The sequence below is a fragment of the Botrytis cinerea genome, chromosome 11 (assembly GCF_000143535.2).
Source record: "Botrytis cinerea B05.10 chromosome 11, complete sequence".
NCBI lineage: Eukaryota > Fungi > Ascomycota > Leotiomycetes > Helotiales > Sclerotiniaceae > Botrytis > Botrytis cinerea.
Window position 1 is genome coordinate 2,183,082 of NC_037320.1, and position 26,331 is coordinate 2,209,412.

Genomic DNA, 26,331 nt, shown 5'->3' on the forward strand with positions numbered 1-26,331 from the left:
TAAGAACAGGACCAGAATCTTTTAGTTTCTTTTGAGAGTGGAGAGAGAGAGAGAGAGAGAGAGAGAGAGAGAGAGAGAGAGACAGGAAAGGAAAGGAAAGAAATCGATTTTCCCCGTCATTCTGATTCTGTTCTCTTAGTTTTAAATTTTTTTTTTTTCTTTTCGAGGTTTTTTTCTTCCAGAGAGAGAGAAAGAGAGAGAGAGAGAGAGCATACCATACCATACCATACCCAGGCCCATTCTCCACTTTTACGCACAAAATTCTATTTCACAACTTCTTCTTCTTCTTGGATTTGATTCGAAAGGAATATTCATCTCCATCTCCATCTCCATCTATCCATCTATCCATCCATCCATCCATCCCCCCCCCATCCCCATCCCCATCCACCAACCCACTGGAAGGGTACGGACGACCGACCTAAGGTTTATCTTACCCTAATAATATTCCATTCTCTCCTCTCTCCCTCCCGTCTCTTCCACCTCGAATCCCTTTTCCATCACCACCACCACCTCTACCTCTCTCTATCCATCAATTTCTACCTTTTCCCTTGAATAGGTTTGAGAAGTTTGGGAAATCATCAACCTCCTCATTGATCTGTTTTTCAATCCTGCTCGACTGAAATTTCTATCCTCGTTTTCTCCCCGATCTTCCCTGGCCACACCTCCCAGCATATCCGACCTCGAATAATTTATTTACGATCCGACGCTCCCATACTTCCACACTCTCGCATCTCCATCTCGACTTCAGGTCTACAGGTCGACAGGTCCTACATTGCCTGCATCTACTAGGAACGAAACAGCTCTTCACGAAAAGAAAGTTGCCCGGGTTTAAAGAAATCTTCAATTCATTCCAGAAGATTATCCTCTGAAGACTTCACTGTCAAGAAAAGGTTCGTACAGTTTTTGTTTCTTCTCCCATACAATTTCCGCTTGTTTTGGATTCCGCGAACACGGTCGTATCTTGCACATTCCACCTCTCCGAATATACCACAACAATCCACGAATGCTCTACGATAGCATACACACAATCCCTCGTATGGCTCATCGACACTTGATCCTCTTCTCACATCATTCTTTTGCACAATAACATTCACCTCGCACCCTCTACTGGAACTCTGCGGAGTGATCCTCGAGATTCTCCATCCTGCTTCTTTCTTCTTCACTGCTCCGAGATCCAAGTCGCATCTTTGTCACATCATCATAGTCTTGGATTTTGGTGTATCAGACTTCAGACGTAGCACAGACTCCATTTTGCTGCACATTTAATATTTAACATTAACATTTATTGAATGTTTACTAATGATTCTAAAGGATTAACCTAGAATTTCAAGGCCTCGATATTCGCTTTGCACTGTTTTGCATATTCGATTCGATTAGTCTCAAAAGTTTGTGTTTTGCTACCTGAACACACTCGTCAACTTTCCACTTCCAACTATTCTCGTACCATAAGGAATACTTGTTTCTCCATCACCCCATTCCCATTCGCAATCATCTTTTCCGTCATACCAAAAGTCTTATTTAATTATCAACTTTTACTTTGAACACAATCGATTGATGGCGCATACGCAACAATAAATTTCCAACCTCACTCTTCAATCAACATCCCTTTGTCAACCCGACAACCACGATAGGATCTCATTCAATCCGAAGCTTCATTGTTTAGTAGCATCACTCAACTCGCTTGCTTGCTCGATCAACTAGCATACCTTCTACTACTCCCACGACGACTACTACTACAACTTTCAGCAAGAAATCCTTTTTCTTGCTTCCCGACAAGGTTCCAGAGAATCTCGTCGGTCCCCCTGAAACTTCGCCCATCATGGTTCCCGGAGGTGTATGTGCTCATCTGGAATATCAGATCGAGGACATGACAGACTATGTGGCAGAAATGACACAGAGACTTGTTGATCCCAACACAACATCTGTCGCACCAGAATTCCGAAAGTTCGTTCTCGGACTCCTTTCATCCACCCGTCTTCCTCACACCACCATTCTCCTTGGTATGAACTATCTTTCCAACCGAATTCAACAACACCCAAAGATCATTTCAAGAGGTGGTTCGATGTGGAGACTCTTGACTGTTGGCTTGCTTCTGGGAAGTAAGTTCTTGGATGACAACACCTTCCAGAATAAGTCCTGGTCAGAGGTCAGTGGTATCGCAGTTGCCGAACTCAACAGCATGGAGCATAGTTGGTTGGAGGCCATCGACTGGAATTTGTATGTCGACCTCGACAACAGCGATGCATACCAAGCATGGTTGGCAAATTGGAGCCTCTGGTCTGCGGACCGAAAGAAGGTCAAGGCTGCTACCCTCGAGCGTCTTTCCGCTCCACCTACGCCTTTGGCTCCCATCGATACCAATGTTTCGCGCCGTCCATCCAACGCCAACTACCGAGGCTATCCCAAGAGTGCTACCCAAGAGCGACAACAATACATTCATTACGAGCATCCTGCTTGGGCCAATCATTCATATCCTACCCCTCAGCATACACCACCGTCTGCTCCGGATTCGGGTGTCACCACTCCTGAATACTTAAGTGCCACCAGCACAGCTCAGTATGATTGGAATGCTGCTGCGTACAGTCAATATACGAAAGCATGTATGGCCGCTGTCAATGCTCCTTATGTTATGCCCGATATGTCTACTCGATTCCACAACCAATGGCCTCACCAATATAGCCCTCACCATTACAGTCCTTCTCATTACTTTCACCAATACAGCTTGAATATCTGGAACCCGCAGCCTTCAGAATACTCTTCTCAAGGAAAGCAGCCATACTTCATGCCTCACCACCCATATGGAGGACACCAAGCTGTTGTTGGTTAAGTAATCCTCAATCGTTTATCGATCGGTTTAATTCTCTACACCGGATTACATACGACACCAATACTCGTCGTCACAAAAGTTCTTGTTTTCACTTATTTCCTTTTATCGGCTATTTAAAGCACATATTACGTTTACAAAAAGAGGTATCGTCAGCGGTCTACCTAGTCTCCTTTTATCAAATTCAAAGGTTACTCGATAATAAACTGCACGGAATCCATGTCCGACTATCACGATCTCGAGTTGCGTTGCGCCTTCCGGTGGCCGCCTCGATCTTACGACTTTACTTCTTTCCAACCACATCTACGGCGTTACACCAAGCGAATTTAGACATTTTCTTGTTTTTTTTTTCCTCTCTCAAAATGGGTTGGGCATGGGACCTGAAAGGTTTCTGGTCTGGAGTTTGGGTTTTCAGGCTTGGGATTGTTTACTAACTGCATTTTCGCTTTTTCTTTACACATTTTGCTTTTTAGACCTTTGTGCTCAAGTTCAGAGCTATACAAAAAATTCATAGCAGTCACGTTTGGGCTCGCTATTGCAAAATGTAATTATGCACAGACTTTTTCTATTTCTTACTTTTTGGGTCTTGCTTTTCAAGAGCAGTCTTCTAAAAGTAAGCTTCTTGTACTATGTTTTTTGTCTTTCTGGATCTTTCGTCAGCTTCTCATTAATGTTGGAGAGTTGACTTGCACAAAAATGGATGGGTATACGGGATGGATTGCGTTTGTTTTCGATTTCAATCATGTTCTCTGCTTCACAAATGATGAATAAAAACTATTCTGATTTTGATGAATGCCAGACACGGGGAACATCTGGGTGGAATGTAGGTGGTTATGGCACGCAAATTTGATATCTTTGCATGAAAGATTGGGTCACTTTAGGAGGGAGGGAAAATTCTGTTGCAGTCGAGGTTCGACTATCTCCTGGCTAGCTATGGCCACACCGAAGCTTTTCTACTACAAAGATGAGTTTAGTCAAAAAGACATTTTGGCTTGTTTGCTTGCACGTGGCAAGTACTTCGTAACAAAAAAAGGGCATGCTTGGGTCAAGGGGTTCAATATCAGTTGGGGCTCTGGATACAAAGATGGATTTTTCTTTTTCTTTTTTCCTTTTACGAAACGATTTTATGATGGGTTCTTGATATCCTGAGTTTGTTACTCGATTTTTTCGACTTTTCTTATTTTCAAAGGTGGTGAGGGGTGGAATTGAATGGATCTGATTGTCTTCTACTTTCTTGTCTTTGTTGAAAGGGGGTGGGAGTAAGAAAGTTTATTATACCATTTGGGAGGTTTGCATGGAATGGATTGGGATTGAACTTGATGCATGGATGGGATATATAGATTGAGGACTTGGGAAATTGAGGGGTAGTGTGGGTGACAAGATATGAAAATTCTGATCGTCCCTCACTCATGACGAATGATATGGAGGAGTGAGGAAATAAACCTTTGAGATTCAAAGGAAGGCAAAAGACGATTGTGTATGATCTTTTAGATTAATTAAGAGTTTATTGCCTTTTACTTTATGACATTTGAATTGTTACTTGTGATTGTGATTATACTTTGATGTGTTGTATAGTATGAATGAGCTCGTGACAATCATATGGGTGTAGGTTCTCTAGAGGTAATGGGAGATTCTGGAACTAGATCTGTTATGGATTTGGTGTGAACGAGGAAGTGATTCTAAATGTTGATTGATTGATGGATGGATTGATGGATGGATTGATGAAATCTATCTATCTATTGAGAAGTGAGGAGTTTGAATTTGATATGTCAGGGATAAGGGTCCTTTATTCACTCTCATGGAGTATGGTGTGGTATGGTATAGTTAAGCTTGATGTTGTTGTTGTTGTTGTTCTTGTTGCTGTTAGTATTTACTTGTATATTTATTGTTTATGATTCGTTATTTCTTATATATCATTCATTGTCTCTGCTATTTGCATAGAAGTATTTGAGTATTTGATTGGGTATTTAATAAATACTACTTGTAATAGACGAGACGAGGTGCTGATTGATATACACGATATTGCTATATGAGATTATTGTTGCAAATTTAATAAGTTGTGTTGTTTGCGGGATGGTAGTAGTAGTTAAAAACCGCATGGATAGATATTATAACAATGCGATATTACTCAAATACCAATGGGGATTCGCTAGGACGATATGATTAAAATATTCATAGTGGTGAGAGGTCAGTCTTTCTTTTGTAATACTGTAATATTGGTTTGGACACGGAATACGTTTTCTTGACTAGAGAAGCTCAATGCAATACAATACAATAAATAGATGGACAAACGCATCTCTTTCAAGACGGCTTGTTCTTGTAAAATGGTGGTTATGATTGGGTAATCGAGGAGATATGTGTGTGGCGGTAACGTGGGATGAGATCGATGGATGGTATGTAGCTTCTTCTACGTGAAAAATGAGCGCCTGCGAGGTGTTGCGTATGCGGAGGGGAGAGGAGAATAGATGAATATGACGAGTGGTTGTAGTTTACACCGGTACTGGGCTGGGAGTTACAGGAGTTTGAGTGGTAGTAAGCGACCAAACGTCATGTTTTGGTTGAATAATCATAGATGGTTGTTTAGTGTACTGCACCGGCCCACTTGATTTTCTAACAGAAAAATGGATTTTATTGTAATGGATCTGCTTTCCATTGGACCAGCCATACCCCTTAGGGCTCTGGCATCAAGCTAATTACATGTTACATGCCCTATTCAGGCTAGCATCTTCTTCTCTAACCGATTCCTTAGGCCATAGCTAAGTTTGATTCAAAAATGTTCCCACGATATAGAGAATATATATGCATTGTCCAGTTCTATTCTTGGCTTGCGGAGATCTTCAAAATACTCTTATATTCAACATGATATCGTTCGGTGATAATAATCTTCTATCGTGTCTATGGAACCCAGAACAAGCGCGAAGATCGATCGACGTCTGGGGAAAGCAGCACCTTACAATTGCGGGCCAATGAGTATTCTAAGCCAAATATTGCGCCTAGATCATCCCGCGTACGCGCGGAACTTGATAGATGTTTGGAGAGAACCGATGTTCTGCAACGGCAGAATTATAAGTATTCAAAGCTATTTACTATTATACTTATATATCGCGCATTCACTAGCTACTGTGTTGATGCTGGTGATATTGGTTGGGAATTCAAGAGCATGGATGATGCTACCACAAAAGAAGCAACGATTTTGGGACTTTGGAACAGCGAACCTATCATCCTCATACCTAACCACGAACCTCTGGTGAATGCCTATTGCATCATTACAATTGGTAGAGACGCTTGGGCAATTAAATATGAATATGATAATGTAATGCAAGAAGGGTCGCGTACTCCGTAGACGGAAAATCTAGTATAGCGAATCGTAAAGAGGGGGAGAACACTACCTGCTGTATCGATGATTGGAGATAGGTTTACACAATTAGCTATGCGTATGTCACAACGGCGCAGACGGGGATTGCGAATTCTGCGGAGCAAAACCTAATTACCACCAAAAAGCTTACACCCCGGGAAGAAATATCTAGATTTCCGATACGAGAAAGTGTTGCCCATGTCCCAAAGAACGCTGCAATTCTCCCCTTCTCCAATCCCCAATGAAATCTCACGGGAAGCATTCACCTATCTTTCAAAGTCTTCCGTTGTAGCGTTCACTCTTACTTCTCGCAACCTGAAGACTTCCCTCGGTCCAGAACACTGAACTGAATTTCTTGACGCCGTCAAGATTTGTCCAAAGAAAACTACTGATCTACTTGATCTCCTATGCAGAGACTACGAGCAACACACCTCGTGTCATACATGTCTGAAGCTATATGAACCATCTGGCTTGACGACTGCTTTGAAGACAGCTAGAGAATGATGGAAGCATGATGAAAAATTCGGATTGTAGTCAATTATTCACGACCAATTTTGCTTTAGTGAAATACAAATGGCTGCAAAGTTATATCATGAAGGCAAATACAGATCTTCACAACTTCAGCTACGTTCAATAGGAAGAACAGGGGATCAGTTAATAAACTACCATCGCCATCAACTAAATGGCCTTTGTATCACCCATGAATTTCGCATGAGCACACATGCCCGAATAAGTTATCGCTCTCAGGACGTGCGCTTGATCCCCATAACCTTCCAGAGTCCTCATCCGCACGTCGTGCTGCGATCTTGAATTTTATTTCTCAATATAATTCAGGTAGCCTATCAAACTACCGACACACAGTATTTGACTGGGAACAATGGGTGTTGGATCCCATCTTTATATGCGGGCACGTGGGACCTTTGCATGGAGGTGGGCGTCGGCCAACGCTATCGTACTTAGGTAAGAGTCGCAAACAGTGGAGTTGCGTAGTTTGTGAGATAGAATATCGAAGCAATATCGTCAATTATGGAAGCGAAGGGACAGCATATGTCGTTACGAAATGGATGGACTTGGGGAGAGGGTGGAACCAGGATCAGGATTGGGATAGGAATTTTGATTCACAAGAGACTTCTAGAGGGGCGTCGATATTTCCAACGGACAATAGAGGTTCCATTTTAAGGTGGTGGGATGGTATTGGAGGGAAAGCAAATATGTTCTAACTTTGAGTAAGGTCCAGGAAAATTTTCTGGGATGCCAATACACAAGGAGAGACATGATCCAGCTCCCGTGCTTTCTCACGAAGAGTCTGAGTCCCGGCCCACAGGATTTTTCTTTCAAGCGGTTTAAAAACCTCAAAAAGAAGTAGAAATTATGAAAAACGACAAGGAGACACCAAAAGATCTATGACAGGAAAACAACATGTTAAGAGAAGTATCATGGTAGCAGCCCAATCTGGTTACGAGTTAAGGATACGAGTTGGGTAGCATCGGAACCAACTTGTGGACTGATTATCTTTATACGTTCGACTTGAAGCACTGCGAGCAAGTAATGAGAAAATGCAAAAAAGCAAACTAGGACCTAGAAGGTTATTTCGTGAAGTAGTAACGAAGGCGTTTGAACATCTGGACTTTTAGACTTCTAGATATAGCGCTAGGCTTTTGAGCCTTTGATAAACAATAGAATAGCTACAACTTTGCAAGGCCAGATGAGGTAATTACCTATCCATTGTCTCAATTCAAATTCAATGATCCGATATTCTTAATATCAAAAGTAAATTCTACAATGGAACAACCTTTTACGCCTGGTGGTCGGCGCTCCTCCAAATCGCGAGGCACTATTTGACGTGAAATCCTCTCTATTGTCATATCATGTTTGCAAGACAATGGGAGTGCTGATTAAGCACAGCCTGATACCGATGAATTGGTTGGCGAGGCTGAAGTGTGGCTTGAGCTCCCTGCCGATGAGGTGTTTACATTGGTATACCAACCACGAAGTTGTCGACCGCAAGAACCCCCCACTATCATTGTTCAAGTATTGTTCAAGTCTTTAGTAGTTTCAAGACATATTCAAGAATTGGGCTTTCTGAAAATCACCAATCGTTCCAGCTCGCACAGCGATATTTACCAAAACCAAGAAGACAGGCTCGCCCTGTGAGAGGATAAGATGGTTGCGCCAGCTGTTCCTGAGATCACCGAAGAGATCGTTCACGAATCCATCGATGCGCGATCTGAAGTTCTAGCAGCTTTAAGAGAATTGGGCCCGCCAGATTTAGTCCAATTGATAAAGCAAGCTCCGAGAAATCCAGGAAAGCAGATTGGTGTGTATCATCATGTCACCGGCGTCGATGCTTCATCATCTGCAAGTTTAGCTGCATATATCAACACCCTTACCTACAAAGAAACCCATCAGTCTACGACAAAGATAGTAGAGGGCGTATATTGGTCGGTTTAGAAGTCTGTCAATGCGGAGCGTTACTAATTTCTATTAGTTGTTACAATGCCTTTTCTCGTTTGGATATGCGCGTCCATGTCACAATTCCAGGAAGCGTTGACAGCTATTGTATCGATGAACGAGGCGATAAGAGGACGACAACCGATGAGTTATGGTTAGAAACATACTTGTGTAGTGTTCTTCGGGCATACTCATATGCGGATGATGGCAGTGGAGACACCATTCGAAAGATAATTGGAGTTAGGAGATTCAACCCAGTGACAACGACTGAGACGGAACATAGATTCCTCCAGGCTGCCGAACAGTTGTTCTTCAGAGGTATACTATCTGATATGATGGCAAAACCCAGGGCTAACTTCTGTAGGTTGGCAATTGGGATCCGATTCGATCGTTCAGGTTCCAAATAATGTCTCGAATCATCTAACAACAGGTCTTCTGAAATACTTTCAAACCACTGGGCGATATGCCTCTGGAATTAATCTATTCGAAAAGCTCCGAACCCGAAATATTGAAGTTTCCTCTCTTTTAGCCAAGATCCTGTTTATGGGCAATGAGGAGGTACAAGCTGTCAGAGTATTACATGAATCTGTGAAGCAGTCGCCAATGGATTATGTTATGCTTGATACTCAAGCCGAATTTTTAAAAAAGAAGGCAATGGACCCCAACAAGCCAGAATTCAAGACTGAAAGATTACAGATGGCCCTTGGTTGTGCAGATCGAAGTACCATTGCTGCGCCGAGCGAATTTGGAACATGGGCACGCCTAGCTGAAGTTTATGTTGCCATGGAAGATTGGGAGAATGCTCTTACAACTCTAAATTCATGCCCAATGTTTACATATCAAGACAAGGATGCGCCTAACATGCCAGAGCCTAAGGAAATCCATCTTCCAACCCTTCCTGAAACTAGGTTAGACGAGATCGATAGTGAGCCGGAGTCAAGGCTATCAGAACAAGTTCACCAAAGCCTGTTAAACCTGCGCGCCGCTATGTACAAAGGTACTTTTAAGCACGCTTACAGTATCTTAACAGAAATGACTGCAAAAATTGGCTGGGATCAACTTCTCAAGATTAGGAGTAATGTATTTGTCATGGAAGAGGAGTATAGAAGTGAAAAACAACCACCAGTTGGTCAACAAGGTGAATCCACTAAGCGTAGTGCAAGCACCGACGTACTGAGAGGAAGTCCAGGTCCTCGTGCAAATGGCGATGACCATTCCGACGACGGAAAGAGTACGAACGGCGATTCGGCAGGCCCTAAACCGAACGCTGAAGATGGTAGCGGAGGCGATGATTCTGTAGAGAAGCCTTCACATACTGTTGCAGCAGAAGAAGTAAAAAGTGGCAACGAAGATGTGAGTGACGCTCGAAATTTTCCCATGAACCCGCTAACATTGAGCAGAGCGAGACCACCGAAGAACAACTTTCCCGATTCAATAACAAGAGACTCTGCGAGCGTTGGCTCGATAGTCTATTCATGGTTCTCTATGAAGACCTTCGTATCTATACTATATGGAGAACTGAAATGGCTCAGTACCGTGCACAACAAATGCAATACAAGAAATCGGCCGAAGAATGGGAAATTCTCGGCTCGTTAGCTGATAGGCTTCATCACCAGCCGGAAGCTGTTGAGGCTTATCGCAACTGTCTTCAAATACGCTTCTCTCCCAAAGCATTGGCGGGAATTCTCGCCGAATTGGAGAAGAACAAGAATACTCGAGACACAGTTGCCAGTGTTATTAGACTGGTCACTTGGCAATACAGATGGTACTCGGAGTTCTCACCAGAATTGCTGTACACAATACGCACACTGATAGAAGACGAAGGTGCTGTGAAGGTTAGGAGTATTATTCAAGCAACAAGCTTACCGCAAAACGTCTTGGACTTGACACACCACTATGCAGCACTTTGTGCGGCTTTTAGAAGTAGCGGCACCGAAGGATAAGAAGCCTTTGGAGTAGAACTCGAAGATAGAAGTTTCGGGTGTTATAAGTGTGGGTAGGAGTGAGAGCAGGAAAGGGAGGTTTTATGTTCTAGAACTTAGCGGGTTAAGATGGGTCTGATATCCAAAAGTTGATAGGAACAAAAAGTTCAACTTGGCACAAATCATGTATAGTATACTATAATTGCTTTGAGAGGTAGAATAATTAACATGTATACTTCTTTAATAGCCATTTCTCGGGTTCCCGAGACTAGCTTTGTCTTGACCTGCGCTGAAGAGTAAACATCGTCTCATTCAGGATTGAGAAATATTGTTACTTTTCCCTTCTTCCTCGTTCTCGTTCCCTTTTCTTTTCCTTATACCGTGACTTTTCAAATTCGTCTCTATTGTACATTTTCACCTCAGTTTCCTTCATTCTGGTTTTTTCTTTTGTCTTCATCTCATTTGCAATTTTTTTCTGTTCCGCCTCATCAGCTTTCTTTGCAGCCTGTTTGACCCTCTCCTTTTCCTCAGCCTGTTCAATTTCCCATTCTTGAGTCTCTTTTTCTTTCCTTCGATTCATTTTTTCTACTTTTTTCCTGTAAGAACTACCCTCTCTCATTTTGCTCAATAACACCCTTTGTGCTTCCGCTAGTCCTTCGTCTATTTCATGAATTTTTTTGAATTTTGCGTCCGCTTCATTACGAGTTTTCCTTGTAGATTCCACTTCCCTTTCTTGCTCCTCAATTTCTTTTCCAGCCGCGGATGGATCCTTCTTCTTTAGAAACTCAAGGTGTTCTTTAGCTAGCTGATATCTTAATTGCTCTAGCTTTACCTCGTCGTGTGCCTTCACGTAGGTGAAATCCGAGTGCTTTTGCGCCTGCAAATCTCTATGCTCTTGTTCGAGTATCTCCTCCTTTTTCTTCTCTTCAGGATCAATATCTTTACGTAATAGAAAACTTTTAGATGCTTGTTTTAATTCTGGTCTTGGTTTTGATACTGGAGCTTGAGAGGGTGTGGTGCCAGGCTCATGACTGCTCTTTTTCTCTTGATGACCCCCATTGCCCGAATCTGTATTCTTAGCCCCCTTTGCGGAGCTTGATGAGCTATTTACCATGGTGCTAAGTGAGCTGGTGGATACGTCATGACTTCTATGACTTTTATGATTGCGATGTTTACTGCCTTCACCCGTTCCACTTTTGAGGGAAGCTGTACTTGCAACCTGGGTACTGGATGAAACGTTCGTCGATGTCACATTGTGTGTTGATGAATTAACCGAGCTATTGGTACTGGGCGTATCTGGCTTTTTAGGGTGATTTTTATGGTACTTGTTAAGGAAAGAACTCATGATTTCTCGGATTTTATAGGATGGTATGATATGTGATTGTCCAGATGCATTTAATACAAATTCTGATTTCTTATCTACAGGTTAAACAGTTTTATTTATACAGATTTGATCTGACGTTGGGAAATTCTGAAAGTATGGTCGGCGCTTAATCTTCACTGGGACTTTTAAAGATAGTACTGGGTTTAGACCGGGCCAAATGCAGTGGCGGGAAGGAACCGTTGATAGGCTACGAGTCTTGCTGAAGGACAGGTCACAGGGTCCAGATGACAATCAGAGATTTCACTACCAACGCAAAAAACAAGCCAAACAACATTCTTGAAGCCCAAAAATACGACAGGCTCAGGGCCACTTTGTCAAATGATGGTCGCATATAATTTCCCGCATATATTTTTACATTTGATGTAAAATTCTGAGTATGCTATTTGACGATGAAATTTTTTCTTTATTTAGGTATTGATAACGGTCGGGCTGGTCGAATAGTCGGCGCAAACCATGAAGTTTCAATTTGACAGGGGCAAGCACGTTCCCAACTTTCCACCTTCTATACTGAATACAACACTTGCTCCCAACTGTAATGGATCTCCCTCCCAAATCACGAAATCTCTAGTTTCTTCTGCAACTTTCAGATCGAGAATTTTCTCGACATTACGTGAAACCAAGTCCACAGCCTCACGTTTTGTGAGGCTGGAGTATTTAGCTGCCCAACCCGCTTCGATCGCGAGGTTGTGAATATGTGATTCGCCTGTAAGTTTAGTTAGATTGTCCAAGGCTGATCAATGAAGGGGAATAGAGGTCAAGAAACATACTGCCTTCTCCTTCAATTGCCAATGCAAAAAGAACGCCTGCGTCTGTAAGAACTGCAGCAGGAGAACGAGTTAGTGGAGGACCAGATAGTGCGTTGCGCTTCTCGTATGTATCCGGCGCACCGCGATTTCGGGTTAGAATGACTGGTGTTTTGGATTTAGCGATTTCTTCAGCTACGAGATGAGCGCCCGCTCCGCCTAGAAGAACTAGATTGAGGGGCAATGGATGGTTCTTCTTCAGTTTGATGAGCTGAAGAATATCGTACTGTAGTTCTACGTGTCAGTCTTGAAATATTAGATGAGAAGGGATGAGCTAACTTCATTATCCACATGTACCACTAGGGGAAATGATCCATTCGCAACAGTGCCATACACGTTATCCTTGCCAATGTTTTTGACTAAAACATGTTGCAATTTTGATATGGCGGAGGACACTGTAGGTATGGACTCGAATTCTGTATCTATGGCTTAATAGTGTTCTGAATTTGTGTTGTGGAAACCAGACTTACGTTTGGCCATCTGACCAATTGAAAAGTGTAAAGCAACATCGTCCTGGAAGATGCCTCCGTCGAGGATGTTGTGTTTACCATTAGTTTTGATACCCGTGCTGACACCACCAAAGAATGTCTCGGAAATTGGTGTTGTGATTACTTGGGTAACACCACCAAGCCTTGCCCTAGAAAACCCACGTCCATCCAAATGGATCCCGTACTTGGCGTGGATAATATTATCTGGTTCCAGCTGAGCAAGACTTTTGTCAAAAGAGCCATCCGAGGTTTCAGAGGCTGCGAGAATTTCTGCCAAGCCTAGACTGGGTGAGTATGCAGTGAGCCCTGGCATTACAACACCTTCCTCAAGCTCGATAATAGTCGCCTCTTCACCGAGTAAAATGGCACATTCTTGCTCCAAGTCTAGACAGACAACTTTGCCACCATTCAAAACCATCGTGAAGTTACTGGTGTCTGATGAGAGATTTTGGTGAGGAGTTAAATAACTTTGTTTAATTCCAGTAACAGCAATAATTTGATCCGAGTTATCTAGTTTGCTGCATGAAATTTGTTTTGATAACCGAGGAGTCCGCGATCTTGGTTTTGCTAAAGTATGTTCGATAGAAAGTTCAGCTGTGTTTTTCGCGACGCTGGCTGGGTCCAGAGTAGATTTTCCATCAATGTAAACCTGTAAAGGTGTAGATCCAGCGAGAAGCGGATGGGAATCCCACACTACAAGATCTGCATCATAACCAGGACGTGCATATCCAACCCGGTAGTCAATTCCTAACGATTTTGCAGGCACACTAGTTACAGATTGCAAAGCAAGAGCTTCAGAAAGATTGAAAGAATGTGCAGTCGCAGCTTGGAACCTGAATATCTATGTATCAATAGTGGTTTTATGTCAACGAAATCCAAGGAGACATACATCAAGTATTGTGCATTGGTTATCTCGAAAACGTGATCCTTTGAAATGTTAGCCTTGGAATATGCCATAAGAGAAGGGCATCTGACGGATTTGTATGCAACGGGAACCCCATTCTCAGCTAGAATACTCCCACCCCATAAGTTGGCATCGTAAGCTTCCTTTTTGTAAAATCCGAATTCGGAAAAGGTCGCAATGGTAATATTCCTAGTGCACTATGAGAATGCAGACACTCCAAACATGCTTTCGCAACTTACTCTCCACTACTCTTGATCAACTCGGGTACTTTCCAGGCTGAAAGGGCGTGATGAAATGCTTGAATTCGAAATCCAAATTCTTTACTATGATGAATCATGTCTTCAAGGTCCTCAGGCTCATAACAATGTATGTTGACTCCAACTTTACCACGCAATAACGCTACCGTGGATTCTAATTCTAATTCTTCCGGTAAACCACCGTTCCTCATGAAGGCAGAAATAGTGGCAGAATCTCTACTTTCTAGCGCCGCAGCAGCCGATAAACACCAAGTATCTTGCTTTTCAATTAGTTCCTTTCCTCGTGTCATTTGCTTACGAAATAACCAAGCATTACCCATTCGGGTATGATCATAGACATTTGTAGGATTCTCGCCGCACGCCATCTTGATGTATCTCCTCCTCTCCTCAACAGGTATACCGTGTTCAAGTAAAACTTCTTCAACTACTTCCTCACCAGTTTCACCACCAGGAACGAAGTTTTTGACAAGAATTCCTTCACCACCTATAATGTTTGCCGAGCCAGGGATGAGAAGGGAAGTAGTAACACCGCCTGAAGCGATTATAGCAGTTGCTTTGTCATCCGTCTTGATGGAATCAATTGCACGAACAAATGGAGTGAGAGGACCCATATGAACCTCATTCTCATCGCCTGTAACAGATAGTTCAGGCCAAGCGTGCAAGAAATGATGTGAATGCATGTCGACCAGACCTGGTGTAACATATTTACCTTCGAGGTCGACAATTTGTACATTAGGACCATGGTCGATAGATTTAGTAGCTGCTGATACTGACTTGATGAGCCCATCCTCGAATGTTATATCCATGAAGTCACTAAGAAGAGCTTTCCCGTCGAATAGAGTCGCATTTTTCAAGACTATGGTCTGATTCTGACCACGAACAGAGTTCCAGCGAGGATTCTTTCGTGTCGTGATTTCCGAATGAGGGTGTTCTTTGGGCAATGTATGTAGATCTAGACATTTAGAATATCCCACTTTAAGCTGAGATGTGTAATGATCTGAAAGCTCTGTAGCTGCTGGAGATACTTGATATATGTATCGGGGGAGAATGATAAGCTGCAAACCAAGAACGACAGCGATAAGGAGCAGCACAGATAATGGGAATCTAATTCGTGTTACTCTATGAGTAGGTTTCGAATTGACGTTATCAACGATAGACTTGTACATCTTGAATGTCAATTTCCAGTTTGAACAATTGACAGAAGACTACAAGTGTAGCAGTCATGTTTCCTAGGTCCACCAGCAGCTATATATTGATGAGATAACCGTCTATCATCGATTACAGGGGGTGCCCGACCTCTCGGAAAAAGGTTATCGCGGAACCTCGAGCTTGGTGAATTTGATCGACTTTGGACAATATTCACCCATTCAACCAAGGTTCACTGTGATTTCCGCGTTGCTTCAATACGATAGCTAACATAGATGCCATCGACTATTATACGGACACGAACTTCGCCCCCGTAAGCTCTCTGTTCTGTACAAATTGAAGCTCGACAAACATATATTCACAACTTTTGTCGCATTGTTTCAAATAGCTGGACAAAAGCGCGAAACGGGAAATACTGTATTCTATCTAACCGTTTTTCCAGATTGCTACGTCGAATTCGTGATACTTGCATGCGGCACAATATGGCATCGCGTATACAATAAATATCGAGACCTCATTATTTTTTAAACCTTCAAGCAGTGCGCCGTCGCGGTTCTTCCACCAAGATGGCGACTTTTACCGCATTAAACATCGAACCAGACGATCAAAGCTATGATGAGATCGATAACACAAGAGAAATTCAAATAGAGGATGCTCTTAAGCTCTACACGGCTGCGCTTAAGCTGCATGCCCAAGGTCTTCCTTTCTATCGAGAAGCTGCCGAAGCCTACAAGAACTTATTTCAATCGGAAATCTTCAGCTACCCAGAAGCGGTCACTGAATTTACAAGACTCGAAGAGCATCCCGAACTTGAGTATGCCGACTCTGCAATACCTATTGAACTTGACATTAGTCAAGCTGTCGCGGACGGCACATCCAGCACACTACCTCAAATCCTCTACCTCGCATACAAAAATCATGGACAATTTATTTTGGACTGTGTTAAGGCTCGCCTGCGAAACTCGAATGGCGCGATGGATGATGCGGTAACTCTAGATATACAAGCCAAAGTTTCAATGGATGACTTTGGACGCGCTCTAGCCAGTGATGAATCGGATACCGAGCTATGGAGACGAGCAGCTCGTATTGGAGCCATGCTTGGGAGTCAGAGAATTGCTCGATATTGTCTTGAGGCTGCTGTCGAGGTTGATGACGACCCAACCGTTGCTGAAGTTGAACCTCAATCTTTAGAAGAAGGTTTTGCGGGAGAGCAATTGAAGAGCGTACTCGAAGCCTTGTCTGATGAATTATCTCTATCTCATCCAATAATGGGACCCTACAAAAAGAATGAAATGCCTCAATTTTTGAAGAAACACATTGATCCATATCCATTTCTGCCAAATGCCACCAATACCTTAAATAGGAGTATGGATCATGATGTACCATTGCAAATTCTCGAAGGCCGTGCAATTATTAACGTGCCGGAAAGGTCATGGACAGCTATTGGCCATGAGATATGCCAAGCTTCAACGTGCCTTCCTGTCGTTGGAGTTATACTTGCTTTACCCCAGGGAGAGGACCAGTACTTCTCCCCCGAGCCCGTATTAGGTGAGCAGCGTGTTGAAAATCAACCAGAGGTCGACACCGTAATGTCGATATCTCCGATAGTCGAAAGTCTTGGGAATGGCACGCCTACTACCAACAATTCTGATGAAAGGACTGGCGAGCCTGCTGGAACAGCTTCTGCCCAACTCTCTGATGCCGCTTTACCTACAAGAAAAAGATCTCAGTCTGCTGCTGGCCTGCGCGACACCCCGGAAGAGGAAAACAGCACCCACAAGCGTAGCAGGCGTATCAGAAATCGCGAAAATACTACCGTTGAAACTCCTGTTGACCCAGCAGCTCAATATGCCGAACAGCTTAAGGCGTTTTCTCGTGCTGACGATGATGTTTTCAGATTTGTTGGGAATGTTCTTCAGAAAATAGGCGTTGAAGATCTGGGAACTCGTGAGGAGCTCCAAGTAGCTTTGGCGATTGATAAAGCCACTGAGCGCAATGATATTCGAAACAACACTGCAGTTAGAGATCTACGTGATATCATGAGATCTTGGGACGAAGCCAAGGCAGCAGTGTTTGAAAACGCTAATGCTGCAGACATCCTGGGAACTTCTGGAGGTAGTGCGAATGCTGGTTTGTCGGCTTTTCTTGAGCATTCAAATTCGGCATCACAAAATATTAAAAACAAACCACTGCCATTTGCAGAATTCGGTGGGATATCACATTTTGCACAAAAAATCGAAAAAGATTGGATGCCATTACAAGATGTTGTTTTTGAATGGCTTCGTACTGTTTTAGCAACTTATCTACAACGTCAATGGAGTGCTGAACTGAAAGTAGCCACAGTTCGAATGATCAGTTTCCTTGACGCAGATATTTTCGATCGTGTTCAGTCAGAGTTGGAGCTAAGCCGCTCATCTGGCGAAGTTTCTACTCACCCATCACAGATAGAGGAGATAACAGAAACAATATTTGAACTCCACCTCGATGTCTATACACGCATTACCAATGCAGATAGTATGGTTGGGATGGATATCAGAATTATGACAAAAGATAGGCTTGATCGTTGGGCAGATCTCTCGGCTTTTGTGATACGCAGCCGGAATTCTGAGCAGGATGATGAACTGTCTCTAAGGTATTTGTGGGCATCAGTCTTCTATGCCACAGTTCCCGAAGACGTTACACGCGAGCATAAAGTTCTTCTCTGGACTAGCCTTCGAGATATTCTTGACAAAGCTGGAAAACCACCAATCTCACTTCCAAATAATGCCGTCATACCTGAGATCTCCACATCGGCAGCAGATCGAGAGGTCTCAAGCCTGACAACGATGGAATTCTTCCAAAATCTTTTCCAGCCCGATAAATCCGACCCGTTAGCAATTATCCAAACACTCGAGCCAGTTTTGGATCCAGAGTCCACATCTCAGTCGGTAGAAACGGAGATCTCTGATTCCCAAGACAGCGAGATCTCTAAAATTAGAGATACTACTCCAGCGATATTACGTGACATGTGGAAATTCTTGGACAGTGGAAGCACATCACTTCGTCTTTTTCTGTGGCAACGTCTTAGCGAAGCATATGCCAGCATCGGATACAAGACCAAAGTCTTTTCTTGTAGCTTAAAATGCATCGAGATCTTAGTGGCAGAGTTTAGAAGTGAGGGTTACTTGAAATGTGACGATGAGACTCGTCGCCACAAGTTACTGGTATTATTCAAGGCTCTTGATCAGCTATTGGTTCCAGCATTGACTACAGCACTTAACGAGGCTACAACCTGCTTTGAAATCATCGACGACCGCCATATCAAATCAACATGCGCCGCATTGGCACAATTAAGCCGCATTCTTCACGCCGCGGCAGTCTTCGATGACGAAATTAGTGTTGGAAGCATTTCCCTCCCGCAGACTGGGGTGTACTCTATGTTTGGATCTTTTAACAATTTTGCGAACAAGATTAAGGAAATGCAAGTGCGGACGTGGGCTTTACAGTATGCTATGGTAAAAGAAGCCACAACTCAGAATCGTGATCTCTTTCCAACTCCTGATAATGATCTCGCGGATTTCCTTGCGCTAGTCCACTATTCATTAGGGTTGAGAAAGTGTTGCAAGGTCTCGAACAAAATTTTCCTCAAGATGATGAAGCAAGAAATGTCCCGTTTCAAGCACATTGACAGATGGGAAGACTATCTGGGTCAGGTACTGTTTGATCTATATGGCATCAGATTAGGCGTGGGCACATTTCTGCTCGATGATCATGGCTGTCCTAGAGAAAATTTGGATCGACGAACTGTCATGAACATTGCAGAACAAGTCATCTCACTTGCTAACAACATGCCAATGAAAGATCTTATGAAACACGAACTCAAGCCCACAATTGAAAAGATGCAAACTGCTGTTGGTCAACCCAAAGAAACACCTACCATGCTGCATAACTCGAGAAATATCACAGAGTATTTGAAAACTCCAATTCGCCCACTAGACTTTTATCTAGCAATGAGAGGCGAGGTAGAGATTGATTTCATTTCTGTACATACTCCAGAAAGCCCTCTTGCCGACAAAGGTTGGTATTATCTCTTGGGTATGCTTGCTCTGACTAAATACCGTTCAACAAAGCGAACGAGTGCTGGCTCGCAAACAGATGACTTGAATTTTGCAGCACATTTCATGAAGCTTCAACTGCAATATACTGCCGATCACTGGGAAGCGTGGTACAGGCTTGCACAATGCTATGATCTGGAGTTAGAGGAAGAGGTGTTATGGAGCGCAGATAAAATGAACGGTGACAGACCGCTTTTGGTTCGTTTGCAGAAGTCTTCTATTCATTGTTATGTTATGGCACTCTCTACAGCAATGCGTTGCGCGGATAGTTCATTTGGAACTGCTGAAAAGCTATCTGACATGTATCATGACTTTGGAATGCGCTTATATGCATCATCTCGAGAGCCTTTCAGTATGGAAGTATTCTGGGTGGGCGAAGAAAAACATATGAGCGGGGAACAAGTAGGGATGTACAAGAAGACGCCGTTTGAGGAAATGAGTAAATACAAGCTGTGGAAGTATGCAGCGGAACTATTCAAGCGCTCTCTCGCGGATCGGCCAGATTTCTGGATGTAAGTTTATTTTCATACCCACGTCAAATTCAATTCTAATATATTCAGGAATCATTTTATGCTGGGAAAATGTCAGTGGAAAATGATCGCGGCCGCACAAGAGGAATATCATCAGCCTATTGTACCTACCATGGAAACGGTTTTGAATACGTTCATTCGTGCCATAGAAACATGCCCGAAGCCAAGCAAAAGCAGCCAGGAACCGATCCTGGAGCCACATTATAAGCTTGCCTCTCTTGTTCATAAATTGGTTGCGCGAGGAGAAATGGAGTTTCAAGATGCCGCTAAGCTTCTACAAGACCGACCATATGGTCCACGGAAGGGAGATCCCTTTGTGATCGAAAACGAAGAAGATTGGGAAATTTTTATTCTTGCTTGCTTCCGCCAGTTACGGAATCTAGATAAGCCACATTGGCATCATCGTATGATTGCTCGTGTAGCCAACGTTGTTTACGATGAGTCAAATCCGGATTACGAAAAAGCTTGTTTAGCTCGCAGTGAATTTCGAGAGTCTATATTCACCAAAACTATGTCTATGCAGGTTTGGAAACCAGAAGCGGAAAGACCAGGAAGACATTTTGTTTACATGCGACGTTATGCTCTTTTCATGGCCAGGCTTTTGTTTCTTACTGACGATAAGCCCAATATGGAATTGTTGGCTAAACGTGTCAGGAAGCGGGCAGTCGATTACTTCAAGTTTGGCGACGTATGGAACGAATGTTGTACAATATATCTTAGGCTTATTCGTAAAGCTGCTGCTATACCTGCTAATGTCGACGAAGTTTTCAGAGGAATCACCCAGGAGGTTTGGGAGGCCTACTCACAACGCCTAGACGACTCTATCAAAGACGGGAGTCTATCACACCCAGCTCTTGATGCTTTGCGAGAGACTATTGAGCTAAAGAAACTCAACAATGGTCTTGCGAAGATTACTCCGATCGATGATATGATCAATGACATCTGGGCAGTTCTCTATATTCAGGTCGTGAGAGACACTCCTGCTATAGACATTACGACCTTGAATCAATCTCAAATTGACGGAGAAGCTGCAGCAAGACCGTCGGGTCCGATGACTCTCAATCATATTCTTACTAATACAGATGCCTCTACCCCACTCCCTTCTGTTGAGCTACCCAGACCTCGCAAACTCGGTATCAACCGTAAAGCAGTTATTACTAGAGCTGAACAATCTATCAATCGCGCCGCTGAGGCAGCTCGACCTGTTGCTCCTACTCGTCCTAAAAATGCCGTGTCATCTTCTGTTTTACCTTCAAATGCATCGCCTATTACTTCGTCTGCACCCAGGATTGAGATACCTGCTGCGACACCCCAGCAAAGCGCAAGAAGAGAGGACAGTTCAGCACCAGGCAGTGTACACGATAGTGCAGACGATGAGAGCGATTTAAGCGATGTTCCTGATATGGACGATCTGGATGGATCTTTGATGTTTCCGAACCTGATGAGAAGAAATGAGAGTGGGAGCGGGGGACATACTCCTGCTCCGGGAAGTAACGAATAGATTTTTTGATATCAATGGATTCAATCATATTTGCTTTTGCAAGGAGTTTGAGAAGGAAAATACCCATAGCTAGGCAGATTAGCTGTCCTTAGCCTTGTACTATATTAAAAGTGTGCCGCACCGAACAATAAAACGAATTAATGAGCTTATTTCTTCTTGCCTTTTGATATAACCCTGTCTCTGCGTATTTCTTCTCACAACTCGGACTCGAAAAAAGAGGTATGGCTATGAAGAGCAAGCCATGAGAAAATCTGATCATAGTTGTAAATTAGAGGGTTGGCGTGTTTTAGTTTCCCGAAAACTGGGCGGCACATCTCGAAATATCACCTGTCAAACATCGCAAGCCTCACCTGTGACCTCGTGCCGGGGATGGCTTTCTATATCCTGGTTGATCCGTTTCAAGGAATCATAACACATGCTGCATTGATACCTCTTTCTTTCCAGTCAAAATGCCGTCCCCAATTCCGCGCGGTCGAATATCCCTTATAAACCAGTGCATTCTCTCAATCCATTTGACTGACCTAAATTCATTACCACTTGCATTACATTCCCCTCCCTCCTCGGTCAATCTCGGCACATCGGAAGAACAACTCTGCATGTACTACCTGCCTCCTGCAAACCATCCCTATTATCTTTAATCTCCCTACACATATACATACATGCGCACATGCGTATTTAAGCATTCATTGACATTGACATATACCAAGTCCCAACAGTTTCATGCACCACAACGTGACAAATGACAAATGACAAACCTGTATGCACGAAGCCGAGCAGGGCCGCAGCACGAGAACTCCACGCCATGTGACCTTCCTTTTCCATTTGGATTGACTGTGCTTAGCGGAACAGAAATGCAGCATGTAACGCGAAATTCCACATTTTTTTTTTGATCCGGTGGGGAAATGAACTACATGGTGGCGGGAGGATGCAGGAAGGTGGATTGACGCTTGGTGTTACGGGGATGACATAGGCTAGAACTTGGTGGAAGACTGCATGGAAGAGGTTGAAGCGGAATGGAAGATTGTTTTAAATGATAGGCATGTATGTGTTGTGTTGTGTTTTGATGTGTTATAGCAATTCTGCGTTGGGAAGGAGGGGTGTTTTGCCGTTGAGTAAAATGAGGGGTATCAAGAATTTCAGCGATCAACGTTTTCTACTTAACCGGCCCACATAGGTGTTTATCTAGCCAATTTTTAAAGACTTTAGGTAGGATGGGATTTGTTCTGTTTTTTTGGAAGTAGGTAATCACTACTTGTTTTCAAGAATATATGTTTGTGAATGTGTAAATGAATTATCCAAATAGGAAATAGAATTAAGTTTTTAGGTAACAAGTATTCAACTCTTGGTCTACCTGCCGGTGATCTTACGCTCATACCATCGAAGTGGAGGATACGTCACGATAGTAAAGACACCACTTAGGAAGATTCCAACATCACCTCCGTAGGGTCCAAATTTAGCTGCAATTGGGCCTAGTTGTAGTGTTAGCATGTTGAACATACTCTGAGAAAGTGATTGTTACTTACCGACATACCAAACCTGAGCCATGCCAGGCAGACCACCACCCAGATAACCAACCAAAAGAGCCATAACAGCAGCCAGTCCCCATGGTAGTTTACCGGGTATATCCCAAGAGTTCAAGTCGTAACCTTCTGTGCGACGGAACCATTTGTCTTCTATTAGGAGAATAAATGTGAAAGAAACCGTCCAATATCCAAGTAGGGATACAAAGTCGCTGACGATACTGGATAAGTGTGCTCTACCAGCAATTGCTAGAACGGCAATTACAAGGGCATTGACAAACGACCAAATGAATCTTGGGATTGCATGGAAATAATGACCAAGCAATTGGAGACTAAGACCACTAGAGTAGTTCACAGCGACGTTGTTACCGATAACTGAGAAAACCAGTAGGACAAGGCAGAACTTGGAGAATCGGAACGGATGGAAAGACTCTAGAAGAAGCCCACCAAGTCCATGATCTTCGTATGCCGCTGCCCAAGTTGGATTTTTTGATGAAGCCAGTGCCGCATTTCCCAGACATGCACCGATAATAGTCGCAAAGATCGTGGGAAGGGAAATTCCTAAAATGGTGAGGAAGAAGATTTTCCAGCCCTTGGTATTGGCAGGGTAGTTGCAGTAATAATCCGAAGCAATTGAGCACCATCCCGAGGCAGAAGAGAAGCATACAGCGAAGAAGCTAAGCCAAGAGCCTGAGAAACCAAGACCAGAAACCTCAGATGGAAGACTTGGCTCCATCTTGGGAGCGACCTGGCCAATCAAGATGCACATGATAATGAATGTCATGATCCACGAGTATTTCTCCCAAGTGTGAATGATTCTGAAACCGAAAATTGATACAATATAACTGACGACTGCGATGATGATAATTCCCACCACAATTGTCATAGAGTAATCAGAGACAGCAGCCAGAATCTGACCCACCACCACAATATTGACCACGGCGAAACCTCCACCGATAATAACATTGAGAACTGAGCAGAGTTTTGCACCGTAGAAACCGAAGGAGTATCGAGAACATGCAATTGCACGGAGACCAAGCTTAAAGCCCGTTAGCAGTATTTAAGTAGCACATTTCCAGAACACTTACCTTTGGACCAAGAGTACCAGTATATGCAGTGCAAGCGGCTCCCAAAATAGTTGAAACAATAATGGCGCCAACTGCTTGACTCAGGGAGAGACCATAGACTTCGGGATCCGTCCCAAGAAGGCCAATTGGTATGGTACCAACATGCATTGTGAGAGACCACCAGAAAAAGAAGACGTTGAGGATTGACGGAGGTTGCTTGTCTTCTTCGTGTATCCTATCAATGCCTTGCGTTTCGATTCCCAGCTTTTCGTCGAGCCATTCTTCACCACGTCGCAGGCTACGCAGGAAGCCTTTTTTCTCTCGAAGTTGTCTAGCCAAGACTATCTCCTCAGACTCGCCCTCGGATTCATGACTTCCAGCCGTGATCACAGCAGGATCGAGGTCTTTTTCGAGGCGGCCGTTCTCCAGATCATGGGAATGTTTAACATGGTGAGCATGTTTTAGATCAGCCTGATCACCGTGGACGAAGTCCGACATTGCTCCAAGGTTGAAAATTTAGGGAAGCAGAATGAAAAGATGAAAACTTTCTGGGACGGGTAGGACAACCAGAGGGGGAACACGACCTAGTTACATATGTATGCAACGGAAAGCCAAGGCTTGACATTCTAGAAAAATTAATTTAACTCAATGAGGGGTGCCTCCCATATCTTGGGACGAATCAATTGAACGAAAAACGATAGGTGAGCTGTACGTAGCAAGCCTGATAAGAACTCACGCAGATGGGACCTTTTTCGCAAGAGTTTGGTGATCTTCACTGGCTCGTGTAGATAAGCGTCCTGGTTGGTTCCTTCTTGGCAAATCTTTATCAGGAAGGTATTTGGTGGTAAGTGGAGCAAGGTTCAGATGGGGAAACATCGCGGGTGCTCCGATTTCCATGCTGGCAATTGGCCGAGGGAGGCACAGGATAGCAAGAGGATGAGTATGGTAAAGTTCAGAAGGAACAATAAAGAAAGAGCATCTGAAGCTGGGGTAGTTATTGGATGCTTGGAATGAATCCATCGGCGCACGCCGTATACCACGTTCTGGAAGGACCACCGTGCCAATAGTGGAATATAATCCAAGCTTGCTTGACGGAAATGCATCCAGATTCAAACCCTAAGGCAGGGTTCGGGAGATAGTGGTGATACGAAGTGTACGCCACATCCAATTTTCTGATATGGAAATCGTGAGAACCTTAAAAGACCACTACATATCGCTTGCTATTGGGCTCGAAGATGGAGGGAGCAGATAAGACACTGGCATGAGTGGCATTTGGAGCACAATGCAATAGTTGGAGAGCAGAGCCACGAAAAGGATCATGCGGATGGCCGGAGTAACGGCTCATGTTGTGATGAGGAGAAGAGGAAACGTTTTGGTGCAACGAAACACCGGTTGACAACTTGACAACTTGACAACTTGACATGTCCTGACTTCTGATAAAGGAAACGAGGTCGTATGTGTTTTGTCAATGCAGTGACCAAAGGCTGGCGTGCAAGGATTGATGTGACCCGTGCGACTTGATAAGGTAGAGAAGTGGCGCGGGGGATCACGGGGCTCGAGCAGTTCATCGTAAAGTTTATGTTAAATGCCTATGAAATAATGCGTACGATACGTGAAGAGAAAGAGATGCGATCGGACTCGTTTCTAATTTAGATAAGGTAACTGTTCTAACCAATCTCGCTAATACGAGTTCCTAGCTATGTACTATATATACCTAGGCACTCTCGAGTGGGCGCGTAGTATCGACCCGGATAACTTGTTCCTCCCAATTTCCAAAGCTAGTCCTGGTTTCTTAAATGACTGAGGTAGGTGGGTGGGAGTGGGAAGGGGATGGATAGATCTAACTCATTCCCTCCCAACCGAACACTCTCTAGCCGCTCTCCATCCACTTGAATGATGTAGATTCGGAACTTTGCATCTGCCCAGACAATGGAATCAAACCTATTTAGTCTTGGTAAGAAGAGTATTGGCGCCAAGGAAGCTTGTCTTGAACTTGGGCGTGAACTACGAGCCAACTCGCAACTCAAATTCAACGTCATCAAACATCTCAATGGTATGCGAGGAGATTCCTCGCTCGAAGCAACT

General features: G+C 43.6%; 6 protein-coding genes across 6 annotated transcripts; 3 read left to right on the plus strand and 3 right to left on the minus strand.

Moving 5' to 3' along the window:
* The first annotated feature begins 401 nt into the window (after positions 1 to 401).
* Positions 402 to 3,035, plus strand: Bcclg1. The gene is made up of 2 exons (XM_024696117.1): positions 402 to 890; positions 1,312 to 3,035. The coding sequence occupies exon 2, from the start codon at positions 1,820 to 1,822 to the stop codon at positions 2,825 to 2,827; it is 1,008 nt and encodes a 335-aa protein (XP_024551921.1). The 5' UTR covers positions 402 to 890; positions 1,312 to 1,819; the 3' UTR covers positions 2,828 to 3,035.
* A 5,106-nt stretch (positions 3,036 to 8,141) lies between these two features.
* Positions 8,142 to 10,791, plus strand: BCIN_11g06140 (hypothetical protein). The gene is made up of 4 exons (XM_024696118.1): positions 8,142 to 8,620; positions 8,668 to 8,948; positions 8,995 to 9,983; positions 10,031 to 10,791. The coding sequence occupies exons 1-4, from the start codon at positions 8,343 to 8,345 to the stop codon at positions 10,571 to 10,573; spliced, it is 2,091 nt and encodes a 696-aa protein (XP_024551922.1). The 5' UTR covers positions 8,142 to 8,342; the 3' UTR covers positions 10,574 to 10,791.
* Positions 10,792 to 10,842: 51 nt separating this feature from the next.
* Positions 10,843 to 11,939, minus strand: BCIN_11g06150 (hypothetical protein). The gene has a single exon (XM_001548281.2). The coding sequence runs from the start codon at positions 11,895 to 11,897 to the stop codon at positions 10,884 to 10,886; it is 1,014 nt and encodes a 337-aa protein (XP_001548331.2). The 5' UTR covers positions 11,898 to 11,939; the 3' UTR covers positions 10,843 to 10,883.
* A 316-nt stretch (positions 11,940 to 12,255) lies between these two features.
* BCIN_11g06160 (hypothetical protein) lies at positions 12,256 to 15,618 on the minus strand. Its single transcript, XM_024696119.1, has 7 exons — positions 14,371 to 15,618; positions 14,203 to 14,320; positions 14,117 to 14,154; positions 13,210 to 14,060; positions 13,019 to 13,155; positions 12,704 to 12,965; positions 12,256 to 12,639 (listed from the first exon to the last, which is right to left on the minus strand). The coding sequence occupies exons 1-7, from the start codon at positions 15,552 to 15,554 to the stop codon at positions 12,398 to 12,400; spliced, it is 2,832 nt and encodes a 943-aa protein (XP_024551923.1). The 5' UTR covers positions 15,555 to 15,618; the 3' UTR covers positions 12,256 to 12,397.
* Positions 15,619 to 15,713: 95 nt separating this feature from the next.
* Positions 15,714 to 21,770, plus strand: Bchir3. Its single transcript, XM_001548279.2, has 2 exons — positions 15,714 to 20,140; positions 20,189 to 21,770. Exons 1-2 carry the CDS (start codon positions 16,101 to 16,103, stop codon positions 21,657 to 21,659), a joined length of 5,511 nt encoding a protein of 1,836 aa, XP_001548329.1. The 5' UTR covers positions 15,714 to 16,100; the 3' UTR covers positions 21,660 to 21,770.
* Positions 21,771 to 22,319: 549 nt separating this feature from the next.
* On the minus strand, positions 22,320 to 24,795 carry BCIN_11g06180 (hypothetical protein). The gene is made up of 3 exons (XM_024696120.1): positions 24,268 to 24,795; positions 23,183 to 24,218; positions 22,320 to 23,128 (listed from the first exon to the last, which is right to left on the minus strand). The coding sequence occupies exons 1-3, from the start codon at positions 24,742 to 24,744 to the stop codon at positions 23,007 to 23,009; spliced, it is 1,635 nt and encodes a 544-aa protein (XP_024551924.1). The 5' UTR covers positions 24,745 to 24,795; the 3' UTR covers positions 22,320 to 23,006.
* Positions 24,796 to 26,331: the final 1,536 nt, after the last annotated feature.